This window comes from Tribolium castaneum, chromosome 5 (assembly GCF_031307605.1).
Source record: "Tribolium castaneum strain GA2 chromosome 5, icTriCast1.1, whole genome shotgun sequence".
Classification (NCBI taxonomy): Eukaryota; Metazoa; Arthropoda; class Insecta; order Coleoptera; family Tenebrionidae; genus Tribolium; species Tribolium castaneum.
This window is the reverse complement of record NC_087398.1, coordinates 12,724,023-12,747,192: the sequence shown is the minus strand read 5'-3', so window position 1 is coordinate 12,747,192 and position 23,170 is coordinate 12,724,023. Positions and strand designations below refer to the sequence as shown.

Below are 23,170 nucleotides of genomic sequence, written 5' to 3'. Positions count from 1 at the left end.
ATTTAACAATGGTTTATTAACCTATAGAAATAATTATAAAATAATTAAATAATTATTTTTGACAAAATTGTGCCCTATCTCATTAGTTATAATTTAATTTATTACAATACAAAACTACTTAAACACGGGCATTTTTATTGGTACTAACGACGTCTAGCTGTGCCAAAATTCTGCATTTTAATTTACGTTAATTAACGTTATTTTAGATTTGATGTGGTGATTGTTGTCCCAAATGCGTATTTGAGGCAATGGGGCGACGTTCCTTTGACAGCGCGAGCAATGGCGTCAGTTCGGAATTTGCGTTTTGTGGTGTTGTTGTAGTCTATTATTGTAGATTTTTTAAGTGCAAACCTTAGTCTTAAGTTTAACCAAAAAACCATGTTATTTTGTTCCGAAAAATTGCCAAAAAGCTGCCAAGGTTTCATTTTTACACTTTGCAAAACCTCCTAATTACCCTCTGTTCAGTTTTAATGCAGATGCGTTTAACGTAACAAATAAAGTTTTTTATGGGTAAATTTAAAACCTGCGAAATATGAGTGACGAGGGCAAGGAGTCCCACAAGTCCTTGCCTCTGGATTTGGCCAGGACCCAAATAACCACCGTTCGGACAGTGGAAGGGAAAGCCCCCTTGTTGATGACGAATCAAGGCTTGCGTGGAGTGCGTGTCCTGACTCAGGGAACGCCACCAAACTCGGGCCAGGCTTCTTCCAACGCCCAAACAATAATCACAACTAATATTGTCCCCACCGTGTTTAAGCCAGGTTGGTGTGTCCGAAGCCATGTGATTTGTGTGACTGTGTTTGTTTTTTAGATGCTGCAAGGACTCAAATTGCGAGTATTTTGACGACGAGTCAGCCGCAATCGAGTGCTGCTAACATCACTATTCAAAGACCCACCCAAATCACCCTTTCGACAACTCCGGTGGTACCATGTGGTACTAATTACCATGTCCCACGGGGGCCCGCAGTCGTGGCGAATTTGGCGGCCCCTCGCAGCAACGTGGCGTCGGTGCGCGCCCCCATGGTGGTCACGGCGCAAACAGGCGGCCAGGTGAATAATTACTATATTTTTTATTGTGAAAACTTTTTGACGTCTTTTTACATTTTTTCGAAGTTTTTTTTAGTTTTAGAGCTATTATATCAAATGCTTCCCTACTACGGCGATTTTTTTGGCAAAAAATGAAGCTTTTTATTTATTGTTTTGAAAAACTCAAAAACCTAAAGGAATTTTGAAAAAAATGTTATTGAAAAATGATCACATTTTTAAAGCAGTTAATGATGTAGTAACCACTTTTATCGTATGGTGCATAGTTTAGACACAAAACGCTTGGTTCCACACTTTTGTCCACTTCTACTACATAAAAATACAATATAACCACAGTTAATTACTTACCTTTTTACTCGTTCATATTCTTGGAAGTGAACATTAAAAGAAGAAATTAATCTAAATGTATCGTTCATTCCAGAAAGGGATAAGTAACATTTTTGGCCATTTTGAGGTGCACGTTTTTTTTGATTATTTTCTTTATATGATTTGCAAAAAATAAACATTCTGTTATGATAACATGTAATGGCACTTAGACATTCAGTTTACAATAAAAAATGTCATTGTTACCTTTAAATTGAAAAATAAAAGGTTGTTTTCGAAAACGTAAAAATGTTAGTTAGGCTCTTTCTGCAATAAACGATTCAAATGAATTTTGAATTAATTTAAAAGATTAACAAAATTGACACAATAACTTAATGACAACATATGCACACACCACCACATTTTGAAAAGATCTTAATTAAAAAAAAATCTGAAATTTATGTTTTAAATAGTTTTGTAATAGAATTTCAAGAATTATTACCATTACATTTTTAACAATCAAATTCAAAATAGTGTCTACAATAATATAAATTGATACTTTACTTGCAATTATTATTAAAAATTCAAAAGACTGACGTTACAATTAGATATAATTGAAGTTAAAAAGGTTATAATCACAGGTTATAAATAATATCCTAGTAACAAACCTATTAAAAAACAAAACAAAACAAAACATGTTAGAAATATGATGACCACAATTATCTAATGTTATTACTTTTTCATAATAAGGAATTTATAAATTTTATTAAGTTTATCAGTATCTGAATTGGAATTAACAGCAATATTATTATTTTTTGGATATTAATCATTTCGAAAGTAAGTCTTTTTTTGTAATGTGTTTCTTTATCAAGAATTTCAACACCATTACAGACAAAATTTTGTTTTATTTTTTTTAACATGATTAGCTAAGGCTATTAGATTAGTTTTACATTGTAAGTTATACTCCCAACAATCATATTGGTGGTTTTTTATTCTAATCTTCAATTTTTGTTTACTTCTAAATAAAAAGAATCTATATTGAGATATCTTTAACGACGTTTCAAAGGTTTCTAGTGTTCCTTCCACCATTTAAATGTGTAAGTTTTTGTATTAGACTTGTTTAATCTGAAGAAAAGGGAAATTATACCTTTGAAACGTCATTAGGATATCTCAATATAGACTCTTTTTATTTAGAATCTTTTTCATAATATTTGTTTAGTTTGTCCAACATAAATTTGATCACACGTTTTACAACTAATTCGATAAACTACTTTACTTTTCTCTAGTTTAGAAGTTTTTTATTTTAACTTGCTAAAGACTTGATTTAATGTTTTTTTGTTATAGAAGACTAATTTTATGGAATCATGAATTAAACAATGTTTCAATTTATTTCTGATCAAAGGGATATTAATTAATTTACAATATTTAAGACAGTGAATTTGAATTGAAAGAAGTTGTGGAATCAGAATTATTACTATTAAACAAATTGGGTTGGTCATTGTTATCATTATATAAAATTTTGTTGATTAAATTAAGGGGATAATTATTAATTTTTGCAATATATTTGAGATTGTGGGTCACTTAACCTATTGACTTTAATTTTGAGAGATTTTCTAAGACTTATTTTTTGCTGAACTTTCTTTTAAGAAAGTTGGTCCTATATTTCTTATTTAATTTTATATTTAATTCCGGTAAAGGCGCACGCATTTGTGAGGCCCCCTCGTACTCCGAGCCCCGCTCAGGGCACGGCATGGCTCACCAACACGTCGAACGGGTCTCAGATTAAGGGGGCAACGACTGTGTTGAGTTCACCAGTGCGGGGTGCAAGTGTCACCGGGAAGCCCCAACTTGTCTCTCGGTCACAAGCCGGGCTTCAAAACGTGTCAACAATTCGTCCAGGAACGACAATTTTGCATTCAGCTATCACGATTGGACACTCGTTCAAGCCTGGACAAAACGCGTCCGGGATTCAGGGATTAGGCAATACTGTGACTATAGCACAGGTACTTCCGTCGAGGACCCAGGCTGTGGTTTATAGTGCTAATACTAGTGGCCAGTTTACGGCAACACCCAGACTTACAGTGTCGAGTTCGGCGCAAAATCAAAGACAGAGCACTGCGGCTAGACCTATGGTAATTGTTGTAATATTTTTTTCAATTAATGATAATAATAATTAGGTAACGACGGCACGTTTGACGATTCCTGTTAATGTTACGCAAACTGGGGCGCGGTTGGTGGCCCCCCAAGCGACTGTTTTGACTTCTGGGGCTAGGATCACTGCTGTGTCTCAAGCCTCGACAGTGATCGGTACTACACCGAATAGAATTGTGACAACGCAGCCTAATGTTACGATAGGGCGATTGTCTGTGGCTGCAAGTCCGGCACAAGTCTCAAACTCCAATATTATCGGCCAGACCCGGACACTTAATCTTCTTGCTGTAGCTAATCCTTCGCAGCCTAGAAGTGTGCATACGCAGCAAGCTACTAAGGTTATAACGCAACCTGCTCAAGGTTTGTTTTCTTTTATGTACTAAAGGTGTTGTTTAATTATTTCTCCTGTCAGGTGCCATTCATTTTACTCCAATATCAGCCCCTGTGAAGACGACGCAAACTGTCGTCACGGCGGCTAATCGAACTGGTGGGTTTTATTATTTTAATCTCTTTGGTTTTCTAATTTTTGTTTAATTTTAGTTAATGTTCCAGCTGCAATAGTTAGTCAGAGGCAACCAGCGGTTGTTTCTTCGCAAACTATACCAATAGCTAATGTGTATTCTCAACAAGGCGATAATCAACAAGGACAAACTCCAGCCAGTGTTTTTATTCCGTTGTCGTCTGTGCCTAGGAGAACCTCTCCAAGTAAGTGAATTTTTATTTAATTTATGGTTGAAAAATTTGCCTCACAATATGGTAAATTAAATGGGTAAGCTACTTGAAATTGTTTATCTCTTATCTACATTTTGTGATAAAACGAAACTATGACTCAATCAGGTTTTTATCAATAAACAGGTTGGTTTCACGCAACCTTTAATGTTAAATGCACTTACTCGGTACAAAGTTGTGGTACAGAAATACGGTTTGTTTTATACACAATAGTTTCGGTAATTATTTAACTTTGTAATTCATTGTGTAACAATTACGAAATGTGGTTTTTTATTTGACTTAAGAATTTTTTTAATGGTATGTATGTATTGTTTTTTTTTTCAAACCAATTTTTTTTATTTTTAATTTTAATTTTAATTTTATTTTTAAATACTTAACTAACATTATCTTTGTTTATCTAATAATTGTGTGTCTGGCAAATGTTGCACAAATCTGTCTAATCTCAGATTCAAATAAACACAGTGGCTACACCCATTTCTTTACAGCTAAGTTTGGTTTATTTAAATAAAAAAAAAATTAATGGAATACTGAAAGCTTTTAAATTGTAAACTTTCTCCGCTGTTTATTACACCGAAATATACAGAAAATGGGCTCAAAGTAACCAGGTTTCTAGGTGTCAAATGTACTAAAAATGTCAGAAAAAGCATAGTTTTTGTCATTTCTTACCCAATTTCTCACTTATTGGTTGTATACAGGGTGATAGGGAGTGGCTTAGCAATATTTCATATTTGAATTTGTTATAATCAGACCCTTATATCAGTTCGTACTTTCTTCAGAAATTTTTATTAACCCATTTATTGAGAACCTCTGTGTGGCTTATGGTAGTTTATTAGCAGTTAATTTCTTCATTAAACAAAATGAAGAAGGTGGCGCCTGGGCGTTTTGAGAATTTATTAAAATTGTTGGTATGATCATTTGGGTCGGAGGTTGGAATCCGGCCCTGACAAAAAAAAAATTTCCGTAAAATTTAATAACAAAACACAAATTAAAATAGAATTAAAAAGAATAACGCGGTAAACCAAGAAGTTATTTTACCTCTGTTGTATTATCAACAATATTAAAGTTATGAAATTTACGCTAATTTGGGACTTTAATTTCAGAACGATTTTTTGAGAAAACTATGCATTTTTGATTTACATAAATTTTACTTAATTGATTTGTTTTGCCATTCTCTATCTACCTCTAAATTTTTGCTAAACCATTTCCTAACACGCTGTATAACGACCTGATTTTGTAATTATTTTTTATTCAGTTTTAGAAAACCTCGCGTAAAAACTGATTTTTCAGCTCAAACACTGGCTTAAATTATCAAAAAAGTCATATTTGATGTATAATTTTTCGTTTATTTTTTCACTAAATTATTTGAAATTATGTTTTTTCAAAGTGTAAAAGGCCTCGAAAAAATAAATCAATATTATTTTTTAGCTTGGCTTAGCGAAATATCGCAAAAACTGAATTTTGAGTTTGAGAAAAGCACTGAAAGGATAGAAAGAGACATTTTCGACAAAATTTGGTGAATTTTATTTTGAACTAATTTTTTCGAAATTATTTTACGACTGGGTGAATAACATGATAATTCACTCCAAACAGACAAGAATCACACTATTCTTGAGCTTGATTTCGTAATTTGTCGTATTATTTTAGATGTACTTTCGCGAAATAATCACACTTTTAAGCTGAAAACGTGCTAAAACGTCCATAAAAATTAAAAACTCATATCACTGATAACTGTTCAATGAATTTTTAGCGCTAGACCGTGCTAAAATACAATTTTTAACCTGATCTTCTTGATTTTAACATAAACACCAACGTAGACGCTCAAAAAAGGCAACAAAGATACAAATTTTTCATAGAATTTAGTTAGTTTCACGAACTTCCTCAAAGTAATTCTGATTGTGGGCAAAAAGTGCTGGAACTATTGTTGAAAAACTGAAAATATATTATTACTATTAGTAATGTTTTGGCCTATTTCAGAAGAAATATAGCGAAATATGGAATTAAGCTGAATATCTAATGCCTGAAAAGTGAAAAATAATGTAATTTTTGACCTCTAGGGTTTAGCCGGGTTTAGCTATATCTGGCGAACAAATTTAGTTTTTATCTGAACACGGTTCTAATTTTATTATACTGACAAGAAAGAAGTAAAAACTAAAGCAACCATTACACAATCTGAACGCATTATTAGTTTGAACTACATATTTATTTTCAATGCAGTTTTCATAATTTCATTATGTAATATGTACATTTATGATAATGAACGCAACACAAATCGTCCTCGAATATGACTCATGTTTCCTAAAAACTAAAAACAACAGCCGGAACAATGTGCTGAGTTTTTTTTAATAAATCTTTCGTTCGTTGTTTATAGTAGGCTAGTTTAGCGTTACCACAGTTTCGGTAACAATTTTTATTTACAATGAGAAAACCATTGTTGTGACAGCGGTGTTTAACGTCACAGGTCCTACAAGTGCACCCCAAACCAGCATCAACACAACAACTAGCAGCGTAACAACATATTCGCTCGCCGCAAGTTCGTATTTTTACGATGGCCGTTCTTTCGGCCAACAACCGACATCTTTCACCGCTCTTCCACAATCCACTCAACAAATACGGCCAACGTCTCTAAACACACAAGTCCACGGTGCGTTAAACTAAAACTTACAAACACAAACATTATTCCCGCTTATTGTTAGGTATTGTGACCAATCAACAAATGCGCTTTAACCCAGTCATGGTAGTCGACCAGAACCGTACTCAACAATTCCCCACCCAATCGGCGGCGGAGCTAAATTCGGAACAATCCCAAACCGTTCCAACCAAAATGACATCGTCACCACGTCCCAGCATTCTACGAAAGCGAGACCACGAGGGGTCGCCCCTCAAAGCGGCCAAAAATCTAACTCCGGTCCTGACTAATCTCACCCAACAGCCGCTACCGTCGATTTCACCACCTTCGAGGCCGGATTCACGAGGAAATGGACACAGTTCTGGCGGAAGTACGACTATTTCTGCAACGTCCAGTCCCGGATTGGCCGAAGTGAACGAGGATAGCATGCCCCACGCCCCCATGAATAAGGAGGAGGAGAACGTGAAGCCGCCCATGGAGATGAGCCCAAGGAAAAAACCCAGAAAGCAGCAATTGTATGTAATTGTTTATTTATGGTGATATTCTTTAAATATCTCTGTTCTATTACGTTTATACAGGATGTGTCAAAATTAGCAAATTCAGAGTTCAGAGCATTGTAGATAATCTTTTCGGTATTCCAAATATAAAAAAAATTCGGGGCTTCCCTACAAAAATAAATTGTAATTTGATGTTTTATTTTTAAGAAAAATAAAAAAATTACATTTTCTACTCCAAAATAATGCTAATTTTTCGGGAAATTGTTTTACATTATTATATTCCTCAATCATCTCCGCTATTCAAATTGCTTCAAGCCAATGTATCTTTATGGAGAAACCCCGAATTTTTTTTGTTTCAATATTCTGAGACACCCTAAAGAATATTAGCAACTGTGATGCGACACCGTTTATAAATAACAGAGTTGTCTAATTTGCGATTCTTAAACTTTGTCTGTTAAAAAAAGCGTAACGGTGTTTCCGTTTACTCGAAAATATCCAGAAGTTTTTCTAATAGTAATTATTTTGAACTTGGTATCACCATAAGTTCCAGTAAAACGTTAAAAAAACGAATGTATAATTTAAGTGCGACATAGGCCGAAGAATATCTTTGTTTGTGGAAAAAATATCACATTTTTTTGTTATCAAACAATGGTTATCGTCAAATCTTGTGCCGGATTAATTGAATTTAATCTATGCTGGAGGGAACTTATATGATGAATGAAAGAATGAAGCACATTTTGGATGAATAGTAGATTATTTAAGAGGTAAAAAAAAGTAGTGGTTTGCTATCGAGATAGTTTTCACGAAATAGTTAACCACCTTTCTTATGAGTTGAAAACAAGAATTGTTTTTCTACAATCTTCAAAATAGTTGCCTATTAAAAGTAAACCATTACACATAACAACAAATTACTCAAAGCAGAATTTGATCAGAAGATGAACACCGAAATTGTTTTTGAAGAAAATGATGGTACTTTGGAAGCGACTCTAAGGGCCGGTTTACAGAAAGCAAAATTAAGATTTAATTCAGAATTAAACTAATTCCAATTAAGTTGCCATTTAAAATGCATTGACAAATGTCAAGTTAATCTCGAATTAAAATTTGATTGCAATTGAAATGTTTTGTAAGCCAGCTCTCAATCTGCTTTTATCTAAGACAAAAGAAAAATTTGATAAAAATCTTGAACAATTAATTGTCCTAAGAAGCCGTCAAAGGGTACTCAAGTTATCGGTAAAAATGTTATGTTGCTAGTAAAGTGTGCTAACTATTGATATGAAACATTTCTTTTTTAAATCCTACCTATTCAAATGTCTATTTTCCATTAGAGATACAGAAAAGAAAATTATTATTTGAAGACAGAAAAATGGAGTTTAAAATAAATAATACAAATTTATTAATGTAATAATGTCCAATAAGGTAAACCAAAATTAATAATACACTCTGTGTACATTTTTTTTATTCATGCAAATTTTGCGAGTTTCTGGTGATTTTTAAGTGGTGTTTTTTGCCTCAGTTTATCTTTATAACATTTTGGATTATACCAATTGATTTTTTTCTTATGTCAATTTTATTCATTTTCTTCGTTTTCTTACACTTAAAAAATTGCATTGTACAAATACACATAATTGTAAGCTTCGCTTCTAGTTTTATCCACATATCACATTTTTAATGTAATTTCTTGTTAATTTCGTAAAGGATGACAAAGTGTCACTATCTGTTAATCTGTTATTGTCACTGTTAGTTTATGGAGAGTTTTTTGTTGCTGTTATTTTACAAAGGATTCAAATATTCACCATGGCTTCGTCTACAGGACCGATTTTGGTGAACTTACTTTTTTGCGACTTTTTGCAATAACTCAGGTGTGATCTCATTAATGCAGCACTCAATGTTTAATTTCAAAGCATCTCTAGTTCGAGTACACAAAAGTACACAAAAAGACAAAAAAGAAAAAACACCGATTATTTTTGTAAAAAAATTTCGTAATAAGCAAACGTTGTTGAAGGCTATATTTTGCCATGATGAATAATAATTGTCCCACTATACTAGCTGTTTCAAAACTATGTAAACGCCCACGTCGCATTTTCTTTCAAAATTAGTTGTTATAAATTATTTGCACTTTATGGTTTCAATGAGAGATTTATACATTAATAACTATTTAACAATTTGACAATTTTATCAATCTTTTTAAAAAAATAATTCATTAAAATGCGACGTTGGCGTTTTTATTGAAATATGGTTGCCGAGACGTTTTTAAAACATATAACATATCCCTATTAGAAAACCCTTTAGATCAGAATGTAGCAGGTTGATTTCAGATTTCAGGTATTTCAGAATGAATTAAATGTGCTTCAGAAACTATCAAGTGTATTTCAGAAAAAAATATGAATTTTATTTACAAATAATTTTATGAAAGACAGATCATACTTTCTGAATACATTCGACTAATCTGATGTATGTACATTTAATACATTCTGAAATACAATTGGAAAAGGTGTTGGTGGAGCTGGGACTCTGTCAATTTTTGAAATTTTATTTCATTTACATCCATAGGCATCACATTGGTTTTGAAATCAGTAGTGTAATACTTTTAACTTTTTAAATTTGCAGAAAAGGCAAATAAATTTATCAACGACTATTTTCCTTTTTTATTCGCCGATTAGTTGCGTTTAGTTTGGCAGTCATCCTCAACTCACCGTTTTTCATGATATGAACTTTTAATTTTAAAAGAGATTTTTTTGTAAGTAAAAGAACATTGTCTAAACTCTTCGTCATTAACACTTAAACTCTTAAGTTTAAGAAATGGTAATCATTGATGAAAGGGAGAGAAATAGCACCTTTCCTGCCATATTTTATGTTTATTATTAACAAGCATTTGAAAAAGTGAAATATCTAAATTATGGCTTGTAAAAATCATGAGACTTTAGGAATTTGTCTATGCATTTACAAAATACTTGAACCCAAAATTGGAACAAATTTTATCTAAATATGCTTGTTCTTGATGACCAATTATTGAGAGTAGATGTTTAACTAAAAATTGTGACGGGAAGAAAGACATTTTTAGCAATGAAGTATGTTTTAATTTGTATTTATTATTGGAAAATAAATATCGACAAACTTCAGAAATGTAAACATACAAATTATTTCCTTTTTTTAGACGTTATCCCAAAATTCTTTAGATTCTTACGTCCTTGGTTAAATTTGACGTAAAATTATCTCATTTTATTTATTTAACAAATTATTAGCGCGTAGTCTGTAACTTTTCTAGCGGGTTGTTAGAATTTAGCACTGGTTAAAATTGCAAATCTAGGAATCTTCTTGCGTTTTTCACAGGACTGGGAGCAATGATATTGATGAGCATAACGATGACATGCAGTTTATAACTGACAGTTCGCTGAAGAAGGAGCAGGAGGACTCCGATGGGAATCAAAGTGATGAGCCGAGAGATGGCGCTCCGGAGGCTGGGCAAGTGACTACGGTTCGGAAACCGGCCTCTGCGAGTCTGTTGAATAGTTATCGACAGACTTGGAAGGCTACACACAACCACTATTTAAGGTATTCAGATGTGAGGCCTAAAGACGAGCGGAGGCCTACCATCATGGACTTGGCCAATCAATACAGAGTGCAAGAAAAAGTGAACGGATGGAAGATTTATCATCTTTCGACTCAAATGGAGGATTTGGTACGTTCACTTATTGTTGCAATAATTGTTTTTTAATTGCGTGCGTGGTTGTAGGCCGAGCAAGAGCAACAAGTCTACAACCAGTTGAATGAGCTGCTTAAAAACACCGAATCTCAAGAGGAGCTAGATTTTGAGAAGGATATAAACCGAATCAACGAACTCATCAAGGTTTGTTCATTGATGTTTTTAGTTTGACTAGTTTAAAGCAAATTTGGTTGTAGGGTAATTTACAGAGAATTAAAATTATCAACGATGGAATGATTGAGGCGAAGACCCAAATTATGAAGATCTTCGACCATAAGGGCCATGTGACCGATATAATCAATAGATGTGCCAGTAAACGTAACTTCAAGAAACGAGATAAATCGTAAATTAAGTTTGTTGTGATTTTGTGTTTTTTGATCTTGTGCTTTTATAATTATCGACATTAGGTCAAAGATCGAAAGAAAAAGTAGTTTTATACAATTCGCTTGTATATTTTTCTGAGTTTTCATTGTATTTATTTATTTGATGTTGATATTTTGAATTATAAAAAGATCTAAAAGTGGACAAATGGTTTTGTAATAAATAAAAGTGTGCAGGTTTTGTACACGGCTTGTATTTATATTATTGCATCCATTGGTGGATGAGACAACTTTTCCAGTGAACCTACTGTTGATGTTTGTAATAAAGTTGTTTTAAATCTCGACAGTCTAAGTTTTCCTTGTCCTTGTGTGCAGATAGATTATATTATTATAAAATTGTTTCTTAAATAAATGGTTTCTAAAGAACTCTCGTCTTATTTAGTCAACCAACAAATTTAGAGTGCGCAAAAATGGCTGTGTAAAACAGTAAAAGTCCTAATTTTATCAGAAAGCTATTTCAATAACCCATTGTAAAGTAAACTTACAATTTTTTTATTTAGTTTTTGGGATCCTAATATTTGTGAAAAGTAATAGTCGTCATAGAAATGGTCTCTAATGTGATCAAAACAGTAGTATTTGCATTTTTTTATTTAAAAATTACTGTCTTAAAAAAGGTGACCAGAAAGAAGCCCACACAAAAAGACGCATAGCAAAAAAGCCTACAAACATAAAAAACCACAGAAAAAAAGCTCACACAGAAAAATACCCACAAAGAAAAAAGCTCACGTCGGAAAAAGCTCACACAGAACAATGCTCACATGAAAAGAAACACCGAAAAAGACCACATGAAAAGAAACACTGAAAAAGCCCACACGGATAAAAACTTACGTAGAAAAAAGCTCACACAGAAAATACCCACATATCAAAAAAGTCCACAGAGAAAGAATAAGTCATTAAAAATCATTCTATGGCATAAATAAAACAAAGTTTAAAAACCCGACACACCAAACTTTTATTTCAAACAGGCAATCAGTTTATATTCTCAGCTGAGAATGACCACTTTGTGGTTGAAATGCGTAGAGTTTAAACTTTGTTCTATTTATTTTCCATGCCAAGAAAATCCAACAAGAAGTATTCTATGGCATCTTTTTCAAATTCACGACATGCACTAGTGCAGGGAGTTGTAAAAGCGTACCGATAGGCATTAGGTAACACAAAAAAGAAAATCTTAATTTTATTCTAAACGTTACGTTGTGCACTTTTGATAATACAGTGATTACCTCGTCAATATTCCAAGACCTGCAGAATCGTAAAGAAGAAGGATAATCTTATCTTGTTGAGAACAATTTTTTCGTTTTGTTTCCGCTTTCGTATAGACATTGCATCAATTATCTAAATTCTGTTAAAATGATCATTGTTAGAAGAGTATCTGTTTATCTGTTATAGCCAAGCATAACAATTCGAATATCGCAGCAATTTTCTCGAAAAGATATTTTGAAAAAAAAAACAAAAACGTTTCAAATGCGGGGTAATGCTGTAAACATTTTATCATTTAACGGTCTCGAGGTGCATTTGATCTAAATGTTTTAATGCCTATATATTTTGAGCGAAATAATAAGCTAATTTTTGTCATTCCGATTCAGCGGTTCTTAAAATTTGGTACCAAAACATTTTTTTGGGAAAACTCTGCATTTTTGATATACAAGAATTTTACTTTACGCGTTTTCCTATTCCCTATTCAACTTCAAATTTTTGCTACATTATTACCTAACATACGGTATAATTTTGTAATATTCATAATTTGCCGAGATGGTTTTTTCCGTGAGTTAGTTTTTTTGTGAGCTATTTTCTTGTAGGCATTTTTTCTATGTGAGATTTTTTCTAATGACGTTTATTTCTGTGAGTTTATTTCTATGTGTTTTTTTTTTCGTGTGAGCATTTATCTTGTGGGGTTTTTTCTTGTGTACCTACATTTTTTGTGTGGGTTTATTTCATGGATTCCTTAGAAAAACGTAATGTGGGTACACCTCAACAGTAGCAAATTGTTTTTTCATCGTTTAAGTTATATTAGTTCATAATATTTTAGCAAAACTTTCCAGACAATGTTCACAGAACATTATCGTATCGTATCTACAAAACTATTTTTTATATGCTTTCTAAAAAAAATAATAATCTTATTCATTCAACAACACACGCACCAATGCTTGTACTAAAATAAGCATGCAAACCCCGTCAAAATAATCTTTAAAATATTTTATTAAAAAAAATTACTCCTTCTCTAATAGGTCATTAACCGCTTGCTTAATTTCTGCGATTTCCTGCTTGAGGAACTCCAAGTCGTTTTCAGGACTCGCGGCCGAATCTTTGTCCCTAAAATATCGTTGCACCAACTGCGACATGAGCGCAGGATAATCATTTCTCTTTTCTTCTTCTCGCGGATCAACTTTTGGCGATTGAAACCACTCCATAAACGCCGAAATTCCGCTAGGAGTTGGAATCAAATTCAACGGTGGTGGAAGTGTGGGTTGTAGCATATACTCTAGATAAAAATCGGTTTTTCCAAACGTCCATTCGACGTCGATATTGTCGAGGACTCGTTGAAACGTCGACGACATCGTCGCAATTAACATGTTGAGAATCATCACAACTGTGAGCACTTCGAAGAGGGCAAACGCGATATAACCCACTGCTTCGGTAAAGAGGTGCTTGTTGATAATTGTGGTGTTTTCGGTATCCCCTGGAAGGTTCTCGATAATCACATCGCCAGTTTCAAGAGGGGCCATGCAGAAAACAGCCCAGAAAAAAGTTTTTAAAGTTGTGCTAAAGTCGATGAATGAGGAGACTTGAGCCGTTTTGATCCCGTTTGAGTCAACTTGGACCATACCATCGTAGTAACTGTAAAATCGGCACAACCCAGCGGTGAACGAAATTATGATAATGATGAAGATTGTGATGTATTTGGCCATGTCGGAGCACATTTTGCCCAAAGAAATTTGCAAAGGTCCTAAATAGTAGTTCAGTCGGCAAAAAAACATCAGCTTAAAATAGGTCATGATGACGGCAACTGCAAAAGTACCTTCCGCGATCAAAACCGGGTCGAGATGGTGCCAATACTTCCGCTCCAAGTCCACTTGGTCGTTATTGACCGCATCGACGTACGAAGCCAACCAGAAAACGAAAGTAAGGACGAAGAAAGTGTTAGAAATGACCGCATGCCAGTTCCAGAGGTACGTAAAGTACCTCCGGGGCCCCTGAATGAGACACATCCTGACAACACTCCAACAATTCGCCACCACGAAGATTATAATCACGGGCTCGAGCCCCGAATTTGGAGGCATTCGCTTCTGATTCTCTTTGGACCTATTCGACTCTAGAAAAATAATCACCAAGAAGACCAAAAAAGCCGCCACATGGTTAATCATCCGATTGAGCGGGATGTTCCAATGGGCCACCATCTGGTGCTTCGGCAAAAAAATACACATCACTACAATGATCGGAAGGAGCAGAATCCGAAAAATGGGGTAGATGATCTTCGCCGGGATCGGCTTGAGGTTGTAGTCGTACCAGTTGCCCCGCCAGAGGGACTCAACAATGTGCTGGACGTGGGCATGTGCCACGAAGAATTTTTGCTTGTAGTCCATCGCTAGGACTAGTCGAGGGTACATGAAAATGCTGGCGTTCTGAATGCCAGCTTTCTGCTTTAGGATCGTTTCGACTTCGCCTGAGTTGCGACAACCGGCGATGAGTTCCACTGCGAAATTGCTCACTTCGTTGGCCAGTTCGAGGTAGCTGTTGCGGAATTCCGGGACTAGGAAGGAGCACTGACGTAGTTCGGTTGAGAGTTGGAAGCTGGTGAGGATGGGGTCGCGTGAGGAGTGGCAGATGTAGGCAGGGTTGCACACCGATTTGTACAGGTTGAGGCGGAGGTGTTCGGCATGGAGGAGGTCGTCGCGTTCGAGCTGCGCCTTGCAGTCCATGCACCTGCAGCAGTGCCCATACTAGAGATTAGTTTTTATTTATTTAAAAAAAATCTTAAAATTTGTTTCTTCCTGCGACTTGACTGGAACTCCTTAGCGGTAAAAATTTTGAGGCCTTTGAACCGCATCTTCCCAAAAAAGAATAAATAACTTTTTAGAAAAGTTTGCAGTTTCAAGAAAAATATAAACTAAACAAAAAATGAAAAAAAAAACAGTATTCTATAAAATTTGCGTCTTGATTTGGTTTTACATATTTCTTAGTGGTGCTATAAATCTGTTTTCTCCCATCACATTTTTTAAATAATTTTGAACACAACCCTGAAGGTGCACTTGACATCGTTATTGTTAGAAAACTCTCGATTACTTTTTCTTATTTAGATATGGGTAGTATTCTAACTTTTAGCATGCGACAAAAAATAAATCCTTCTTCTTAATGCAAAAGACAGGGTAACCCCTTGAAATAATTGAAATGCAAATTAATGCAAATTAGGTGCCTGTTTGTCACACTAGGTAATAGTGTTCATGTTATTAGCAACAGTGATATGATAACGTGGTGTGAAAACCAACCAGAAAGTAAGTTATACTTAATATGAATTTTCACACATGCTATCTCTTCCGCAAGAATGGGAGAGATGACCCAATTCTATATGGGATATATGGCCCACCATTTGCTCCAATGCTACTCTTTATTTAGCAACCGGAGAAGAATGGGCAAGAATTTAAAAGCAAAAAAAAATGTAAAACAAATACAATGAAATGCTATTCTGGCTAGACAAATTACTCTAAAAGAAAGATAGCAAATTCTTTGAGCCATATCACCCATAGTTAGTGGGTCATCTCACGCTGACACTATATGGTATAGATAGATGGCTAAACTCCTGACTTTTTGTTATTAAAAAAAAGTTTTCGATGACTTGTTATTTACCTGCGCTCAACAAAACTATAGTTATGTATTTGTTCTAAATAAAAAATATCGCCTCTGTAGTAGAAAAATAAATTGCCCTAGTAATTAATGCTCTGATGTTATTCTGAAAGAATAGCAGCATAATGTAAACAATCAATAATCCCCAATTTAAAAAATTTTACAAGATGAAATGCCTCCTGTTTTTAAAATAAAAATTCTCATATTCCCAGTACAATAATAAAAAACTTCATGAGTAAATGAGATTTTATTTGTATTAGTTGCAAAAAGTCTTTAAAAGTCTTCGAGTAATTTGCGGACGAAAGTCGGCTTCTAACACATTCATTTCCAAAATGAATTTTTTAAAAAAAGTAATATAGTATTTACCTCGGTATTTACCTAGAGATTCCAAGTGGCGGTGTGTATAAAGGGGGTTCGCCAAAAAAAATACAAAATAATAAATTCAAATAGATTTAACAGACAAAATTGGCAGCAGCTCATTGTGTCTGTGGGCTATAAATTGTTTTTGTTTAGTACGTGTTTTTACTACAAAAAATTTCTTTAAAAATTTAATTATGTTTTCATTTTAGAAACTTTTACGAATTCTAGATATACTTCTGTTTGTTGAACGCATTTTTATCGAACACCTGAAGACTGATATTATTACACTGTCTATGAAAATAGAACTCAGTGCTTATTAATAGCTACAGATATAATATTGTATTATAATATTATGTAAAAAATCAGCTTTTCGGACAAAAATGTTAATGAAAAAGGACGCTGATACTAAAAAAAACTTATTTGTCGAACGAAACAATAATTATATCTTATGAAAATTGGATATCAGTTTTCTGTAATTTATTTGGACTTAAATGGGTTTGAAGTTAGAGCAAGTGTTAAACTCTTCTTTAGACTTTGTTTAAAAATAAAATTGGCACTATTTCTATTCCTTCGTATCATTTAATTGTTTTCTGTCTCACATGATTATTTTGCATTTTCGTTTTTCTTAAAAATAGAAAATTGTTGTGTTAAATAAGGATTTTTGTCTTCACATTTACATCAAAACTGTCATCTGGTATGGAATTTGATCCTGTTTCTGTGTTTTCATATCTACATCTTCATATAGGATTTTTTGTCAATATTAATGACATTTTTTCAAAATAAATCAAACACTGGACTCAACTTCTTTTACTAACATTCCTCCGAAAGAAATGGCTATGTTGCCAACGTTAAAACTATTTAATACGTATGTCTGTTTAAAGAACATCTCTTACAAAAGTATTTACTGCAATCTGTTCCTAATTTTAAAATAAAAAAATATGCAAAATAGGTATTAAATTATTCGCTATTTTAATTCGTGTTTATTAACATTCATTCAGTTCAAAATGTACAACAAAGAAAATAAATGTCCTATCAACTTTTATTGTCTTTTTGAAGCCAATTTCTGTCGGATGTTAGAAGGGATTCAAAAGATGAAAAAGGTTGGGAACCACTGACCTAGAGATTATAAAAAGAAGTTTTGTTCAATGTAAGACTACAAACTACGTGAGTATTTAGGATCTGCTAAGATATTTCTTAGTTTGAATCGTTGAGTTCATTTTAACTTTTCATGTGGATAAACTTGTATGAAGTTAAATACAAATATAAAACTTTTTTCAAAACTGCTACGTCAAAGTCGCTATTTTGAATAATAATTACTGCTAATCTCGAGTCTCGCTCGAAAATAATTTTTTATGATGGGAGCACCATTGAAACGTATGTTTATACGAGATCGTACAATTCTTTGATATTTGTTTGAAAAAATATAACTGAGTGCATTTGATCGACCCTTTAATTACTGGTTTACCATTAGAAGCATGAAACAGCATCAGTTACCTTTACTTCATCTAAGCCTAATGCAACTAAAATTTGTGTAATTCATTTGCCTCGCGCAGATCATTATTTCTTTCAAAAGCAGTAAAATATTCCGTTAAATTTTTTTATAATTCGTGAACGTAGCAATCTTTTGATAAACGAAAATATAAAATATAAAATAAAAAATCAATTGTTTAAAACTGCAATTGGATCTTCTCTACTTCTCTTTGAAAATGCACTCGAGAAAAATAGAAAGCATTGTGACAATGTCGGCCGCTTCAAGAGCAACTCATGCAACTAAGTTTGCAGCGTCATTAAAAAAACAATCAAAACTTTAAACATACGTAGAACAATTAGTACAACCACCTAAAATAATGTAAAAACGACACAGACAATAAAATTTAAAAAAAACAGTAATAACCCGGTTTTAAAAATGTAGGGATAAAAATGACACTAATTCAGTCAAAATTTATAATGTCCCATGGTGATTTACAATATGAAAAACTTCCCACATATGTATTCGTATAAAAATTTAGAAAATAGCAGTTTTGTGTACCGTAGGAATTATTCCCCCGAGTTCAAGAAATGGTTAAAATTATCCTAAACTTGACAAATAGTGACGATATAAGCAAAACCTGGAGTACTGTTTTCACAGGATCGAAAAAAACAATTTTTAAATTATTTTTTCCAAAGTTGTTTTTTCGCGTTGCAGTGTAAATTCGGAAGACAATTTGTTTTTTTTGTGGCTGTTTTGGCAAGCACCTATTAAGGCCCCTCATGACATGTTTGAAAAAAATTGTCAGCTTGTCTCCATTTTTACTCTGACTTTTGGCACTGACCTACAGGAGGGCGAATGGGGCTTGCTGATGGTGTGCCCCCGATCAATCAACATTTCGATGATCTCGTAGTGACCACACTGCGCCGCCAGAATCAAAGGCGTCACATAATCGGGAAAATCCGAGCTGTGAGTGACCCCCACGTACTCCAGACTCGGAGCCGTGTTTCTCTGTTTTTCCAAAAGAAGTTCGAGGATTTTGGGTTGGTTGTCCCTAATTGCATGCAGGACACAATCTCCAATATCAATATCGGGCTGTGATAACAAAAACTCAACCATGGCCTCAGAGCGGCTTTGAACCGCGATTAGTAAACCCGACACTCCTTGGAAATTGACGCAATTAATATTAAAACCGGGATTTTCGTTGAGAAAGTCGTTAACAGCGGCGACGTCACCTGAAAAATCTCATTCGCGATTGGGGCATTGAGGGAAAACGGCTACCTGAGTGAACTAGCTCGAAAAAACGCTTTTCAGACTCTTGGAGGTGAGGCAGGAGGATGCTAGGGCGAGGCATTAGCAATTCGTCGTCTTCCTCCAGCCTCCGGTATCCCATCCGGCCGGGACCACGGCCGAAATTGGGCATTGGGGGCGGCGGAGGGGGCGGTATGGTGGCATCGGGGTTTTCGGGGTCTCGAGACATTTATTGGGGAATAAAATTAAAAATAAAAAGGGGTGTAAACTTAAAATGACGGTACAAAAATGTCAAAAGGTGACAGGGGGTGTGCAAAACACCAAAATCTCGGCATGGAAAATTGTCATCAATCAAAATAATTGCGTTCGTTTGAAATTGCATCGCGTGGACAAATACGATCATAGAATATACAGGCTGTTCCGTCTAATCCCCACATTAGAAGTATTGGGAGTTCTAATAATGATAGTCATCTGAAAATTTGTGTACAACCATAATCTTTTAGGTCCTGCTCAGTGAAAATATTTTCAAGATGGCAGCACTTCCGGTTATAACGGAAGTCGATATCAACTTTCTTGTTTTAAATGGAAAGCCATGTTTCTTAATGCGTTTTTGAAATATTACAGTTTTTTTAAAGTAGTTTTCTTCCCTTTACCTAAATTTATAGCCCAGTCAAATTAGACAAATCGGTGGAAAAAAGTTGCAGTTGAGGTTGAGAGTTGCAGTTTTTTTTAAGCTTCCTTTACACTTGGGTAGATATATATCAAAAGTCCCCGAGGTTGGTAGGCGAGCTCGAAGAGAGGGAGGGGATTAAAGCAGTCTTTTTCTGTTTTTTTGCCCATATTTCGGATACTGTTACTCCTATCAATTTTTCTGTTTTTACCAAAATTAAAGCTGATAAAAGTTGCTACAAAATGGTTATATGCATTTTTGTGGTAGGTCTAACCATAAAGGAATTATAGGGTTGGAAAGAAATAATCATTAAAAAATGTGTTTTAAAAGAAAATATCTTGTGATTTTAAAAACTGACAATAAACTAAATTTATTTGATCTAACACTCCATTAGAGGAGAAAGAGGGAGACATGGAGGTCACAGAAGTCTTAAGAGTCGTGTCTTGTTCAGTAAAATATTAATAAACAAATGATTTAATATAGTTGTTTAAAATAAATCTTATAATAAACTGTATGCACTGAGTCCAACAGTATATCCTATCACTTATACTAATATTATATATAATAATATACTAATGTTTAGTGTCATGTAGACACCAAACTTCGAAAGCTAGTAGCTCGCTTACGGTTAGTCCTACAACAATAGGGGTAGGACCATTTTGTAGGAAATTTTATCAATTTTAATTTTGGTAAGAAGATAAAAATTGTTAGAGGTGACCGTTTCCGAGATATAAGCAAAAAAACAAAAAAAGACAGCTTTAGCCCCCTCCCCCTCCCCGAGCTCACTCCCCACCTTCGGAGACTTTTGATATATGTCTAACTAAGTGTAAAGGAAGCTTTTAAAAAAATCCAACTCTCTAGAAATTTTTTCCAGCGATTGCCTTATTTTAATTTAATTTGACTGGGCTATTAGCCGTTTACGAAATATTTATGGTTTTTAAATTTTTTGTGGATTTGCACCTTCCAGTTCAAACACCGATAACTCTGCCATTTTTAAAAATTTGGAAATATTTTTCAACTCACTTGAAAGAGGAAGCTTAGATCTTTCCTTTGGTGTTTTCAAATTTCTAAAAAAATAACAAACTCAAAATTTAAGTTAAGTTTCTAAAACTTTGAGCATCCATAATTAATTTTTTTTTCAAATGAATTGGCAAAAGTTTTATTTCACTAAGTGGTAGGAAATTTAATTCTGCATGGATCTGTATTAACAATATTAACATTCCCTATACTTATGTTTAATAGTTTTCAAGTAACAATAACTTTCTGTTGTGGTTGAGAAATTCATTAGCCATGGGTCTTTTTATACTTTGCCATAGAAACAAATGAAAAAATGTGAGAAATTAAATTTTTTTAAAACAACATTCTATGCATTTATTTTGTTTTAAAGAGATGGATAACACAATTTTAAACAGAGTTTATCGTTTAAGTTTAATCAGAAATATTTTTATGACAAACTATGCAAAAATAGCTGGGGTTAGTAAAAAATTTCTTACAATGACAAAAAAGCCAACATAACTTGAAAATTAATACAGATAGGTATAGGGAATACTAAATACAGATCGATGTAGAACAAAATTCTCCTCCATCTAAAAAAATAAAAATTGAGACATCCCATTTGAAAAAATTAAGTTATGGGTACTTGAAATTGTTCAAACTTAACTTTAAAATTTTTGGATTTATTAACTTCATTTTCAATTTTGAACACACTAAAGAATAGATATTGGTCTTCTTTTTAAATTCTCCAAATATGATTTTGAAATCTCTAAAACTAAGCGAGTTACCGATTTTTTAAGTAACAGGTGCAAATCCGAATCAAAAAATCTTAAAAACTAAAAAAAACCCTTAAAATAACTCAACTAATCCAAAAACGTAGTAAAAAACATAGCTTTCCATTTAAATAAGAAAGTTAATAGCGACTTCCGGTGTAACCCAACGTGCTGCCATCTTGAAAATATTTTACATATATTATACATATATCAAAAATCCCCCAGGTTGGGGGGCGAGTTCAGAGAGGGGGAGGGGGTTAAAGCAGTTTTTTATTGGTTTTTTGCTTATATCTCGGAAACTGTAACTACTATAAATTTTTATCTTCTTACCAAAATTAAAGCTGATAAAATTTCCTACAAAATAGTTATATGCAGTTTTCCTGTAGAACTAACCATAAGCGAGTTATACGGCTGGAAAGAAATAATCATTTAAAAAACATGTGCCTTAAAAGAGAATGTCTTGTGATTTGAAAAACTGACAAACTGAATTTATTAGGTCCAACACTTTATTAGAGTGGAAAGGGGGAAATATGGGGGACACGGAAGTCTTCAGAGTCGTCTTTAAATGCTGTATTTTCGTCTTCGTCTCAAACAATGAAAACTGAATTACAGTTTTGTTCATTAAAATATTAATAAATAGATGATTTAATATAGTTGTTTTAAATAAATCTTATAATAAACTGTATGTATTGAGTCCAACAGTTCATTCTATCATATCTTCTGAGTTATCTTCTGATGTCCGAAGGAAGTCCGAGGGAAGAAAGTATTTTTCTACCTTATTTCCCACTCTTAGCTTAGTTGGGAGACACTTTACACACACTATTTCCATATAATTACTTATGATATACTAATGTTTAGTTATACAGTCATGTAGACACCAAACTTCGAAAGCTTGTAGCTCGCTTACGGTTAGTCCTACAACAATAAGACTTGGACCATTTTGTAGTAAATTTTATCAACTTTAATTTTGGTAAGAAGATAAAAATTGATAGGAGTGACCGTTTCCGAAATATAAGCAAAAAAACAAAATAAGACAGATTTAGCCCCCTCCCCTTCCTCGAGGCCGCTCCCCACCTTCGGAGACTTTTGATATATGTCTAACTAAGTGTAAAGAAAGCTTTTAAAAATAATTTCATCTCTCTAGGAATTTTTTCCACCGATCGCCTTATTTTTGTCTAATTTGACTGGACTATGTTAGAACTTTCAATACATTTAACGTGGGGTTTAAACGGAACACCCTGTAGAATAGGATATTAAAAATAGTCGTAATCAAATGCAAAATAACGGTCTAAACAGTATAGAGCCAATTTTGGTGTATTTAATTCCAGTGGTACCACAAAAACGCTGTTTTATGCGTACACAGTGTTATTGTCCACCGACATG

General features: G+C 33.7%; 2 protein-coding genes across 3 annotated transcripts; one reads left to right on the top strand and one right to left on the bottom strand.

Annotated features, from left to right (window-relative positions):
- The first annotated feature begins 258 nt into the window (after positions 1-258).
- On the top strand, positions 259-11,715 carry Sap130 (Sin3A-associated protein 130). 2 transcript variants are annotated; one of them, XM_008194740.3, is made up of 12 exons: positions 260-418; positions 466-761; positions 812-1,050; positions 3,045-3,479; positions 3,525-3,858; positions 3,911-3,985; positions 4,039-4,203; positions 6,686-6,868; positions 6,921-7,368; positions 10,681-11,029; positions 11,084-11,197; positions 11,251-11,715. In XM_008194740.3, exons 2-12 carry the CDS (start codon positions 533-535, stop codon positions 11,398-11,400), a joined length of 2,721 nt encoding a protein of 906 aa, XP_008192962.1. In that variant the 5' UTR covers positions 260-418; positions 466-532; the 3' UTR covers positions 11,401-11,715. The 2 variants fall into 2 exon arrangements, with proteins under 2 accessions (XP_008192961.1, XP_008192962.1); XM_008194739.3 differs by having other exon boundaries at positions 259-761.
- Positions 11,716-13,611: 1,896 nt separating this feature from the next.
- On the bottom strand, positions 13,612-19,693 carry LOC658579 (transient receptor potential cation channel, subfamily C-like protein). The gene is made up of 3 exons (XM_008194715.3): positions 19,382-19,693; positions 18,945-19,335; positions 13,612-15,354 (listed from the first exon to the last, which is right to left on the bottom strand). Exons 1-3 carry the CDS (start codon positions 19,578-19,580, stop codon positions 13,641-13,643), a joined length of 2,304 nt encoding a protein of 767 aa, XP_008192937.1. The 5' UTR covers positions 19,581-19,693; the 3' UTR covers positions 13,612-13,640.
- Positions 19,694-23,170: the final 3,477 nt, after the last annotated feature.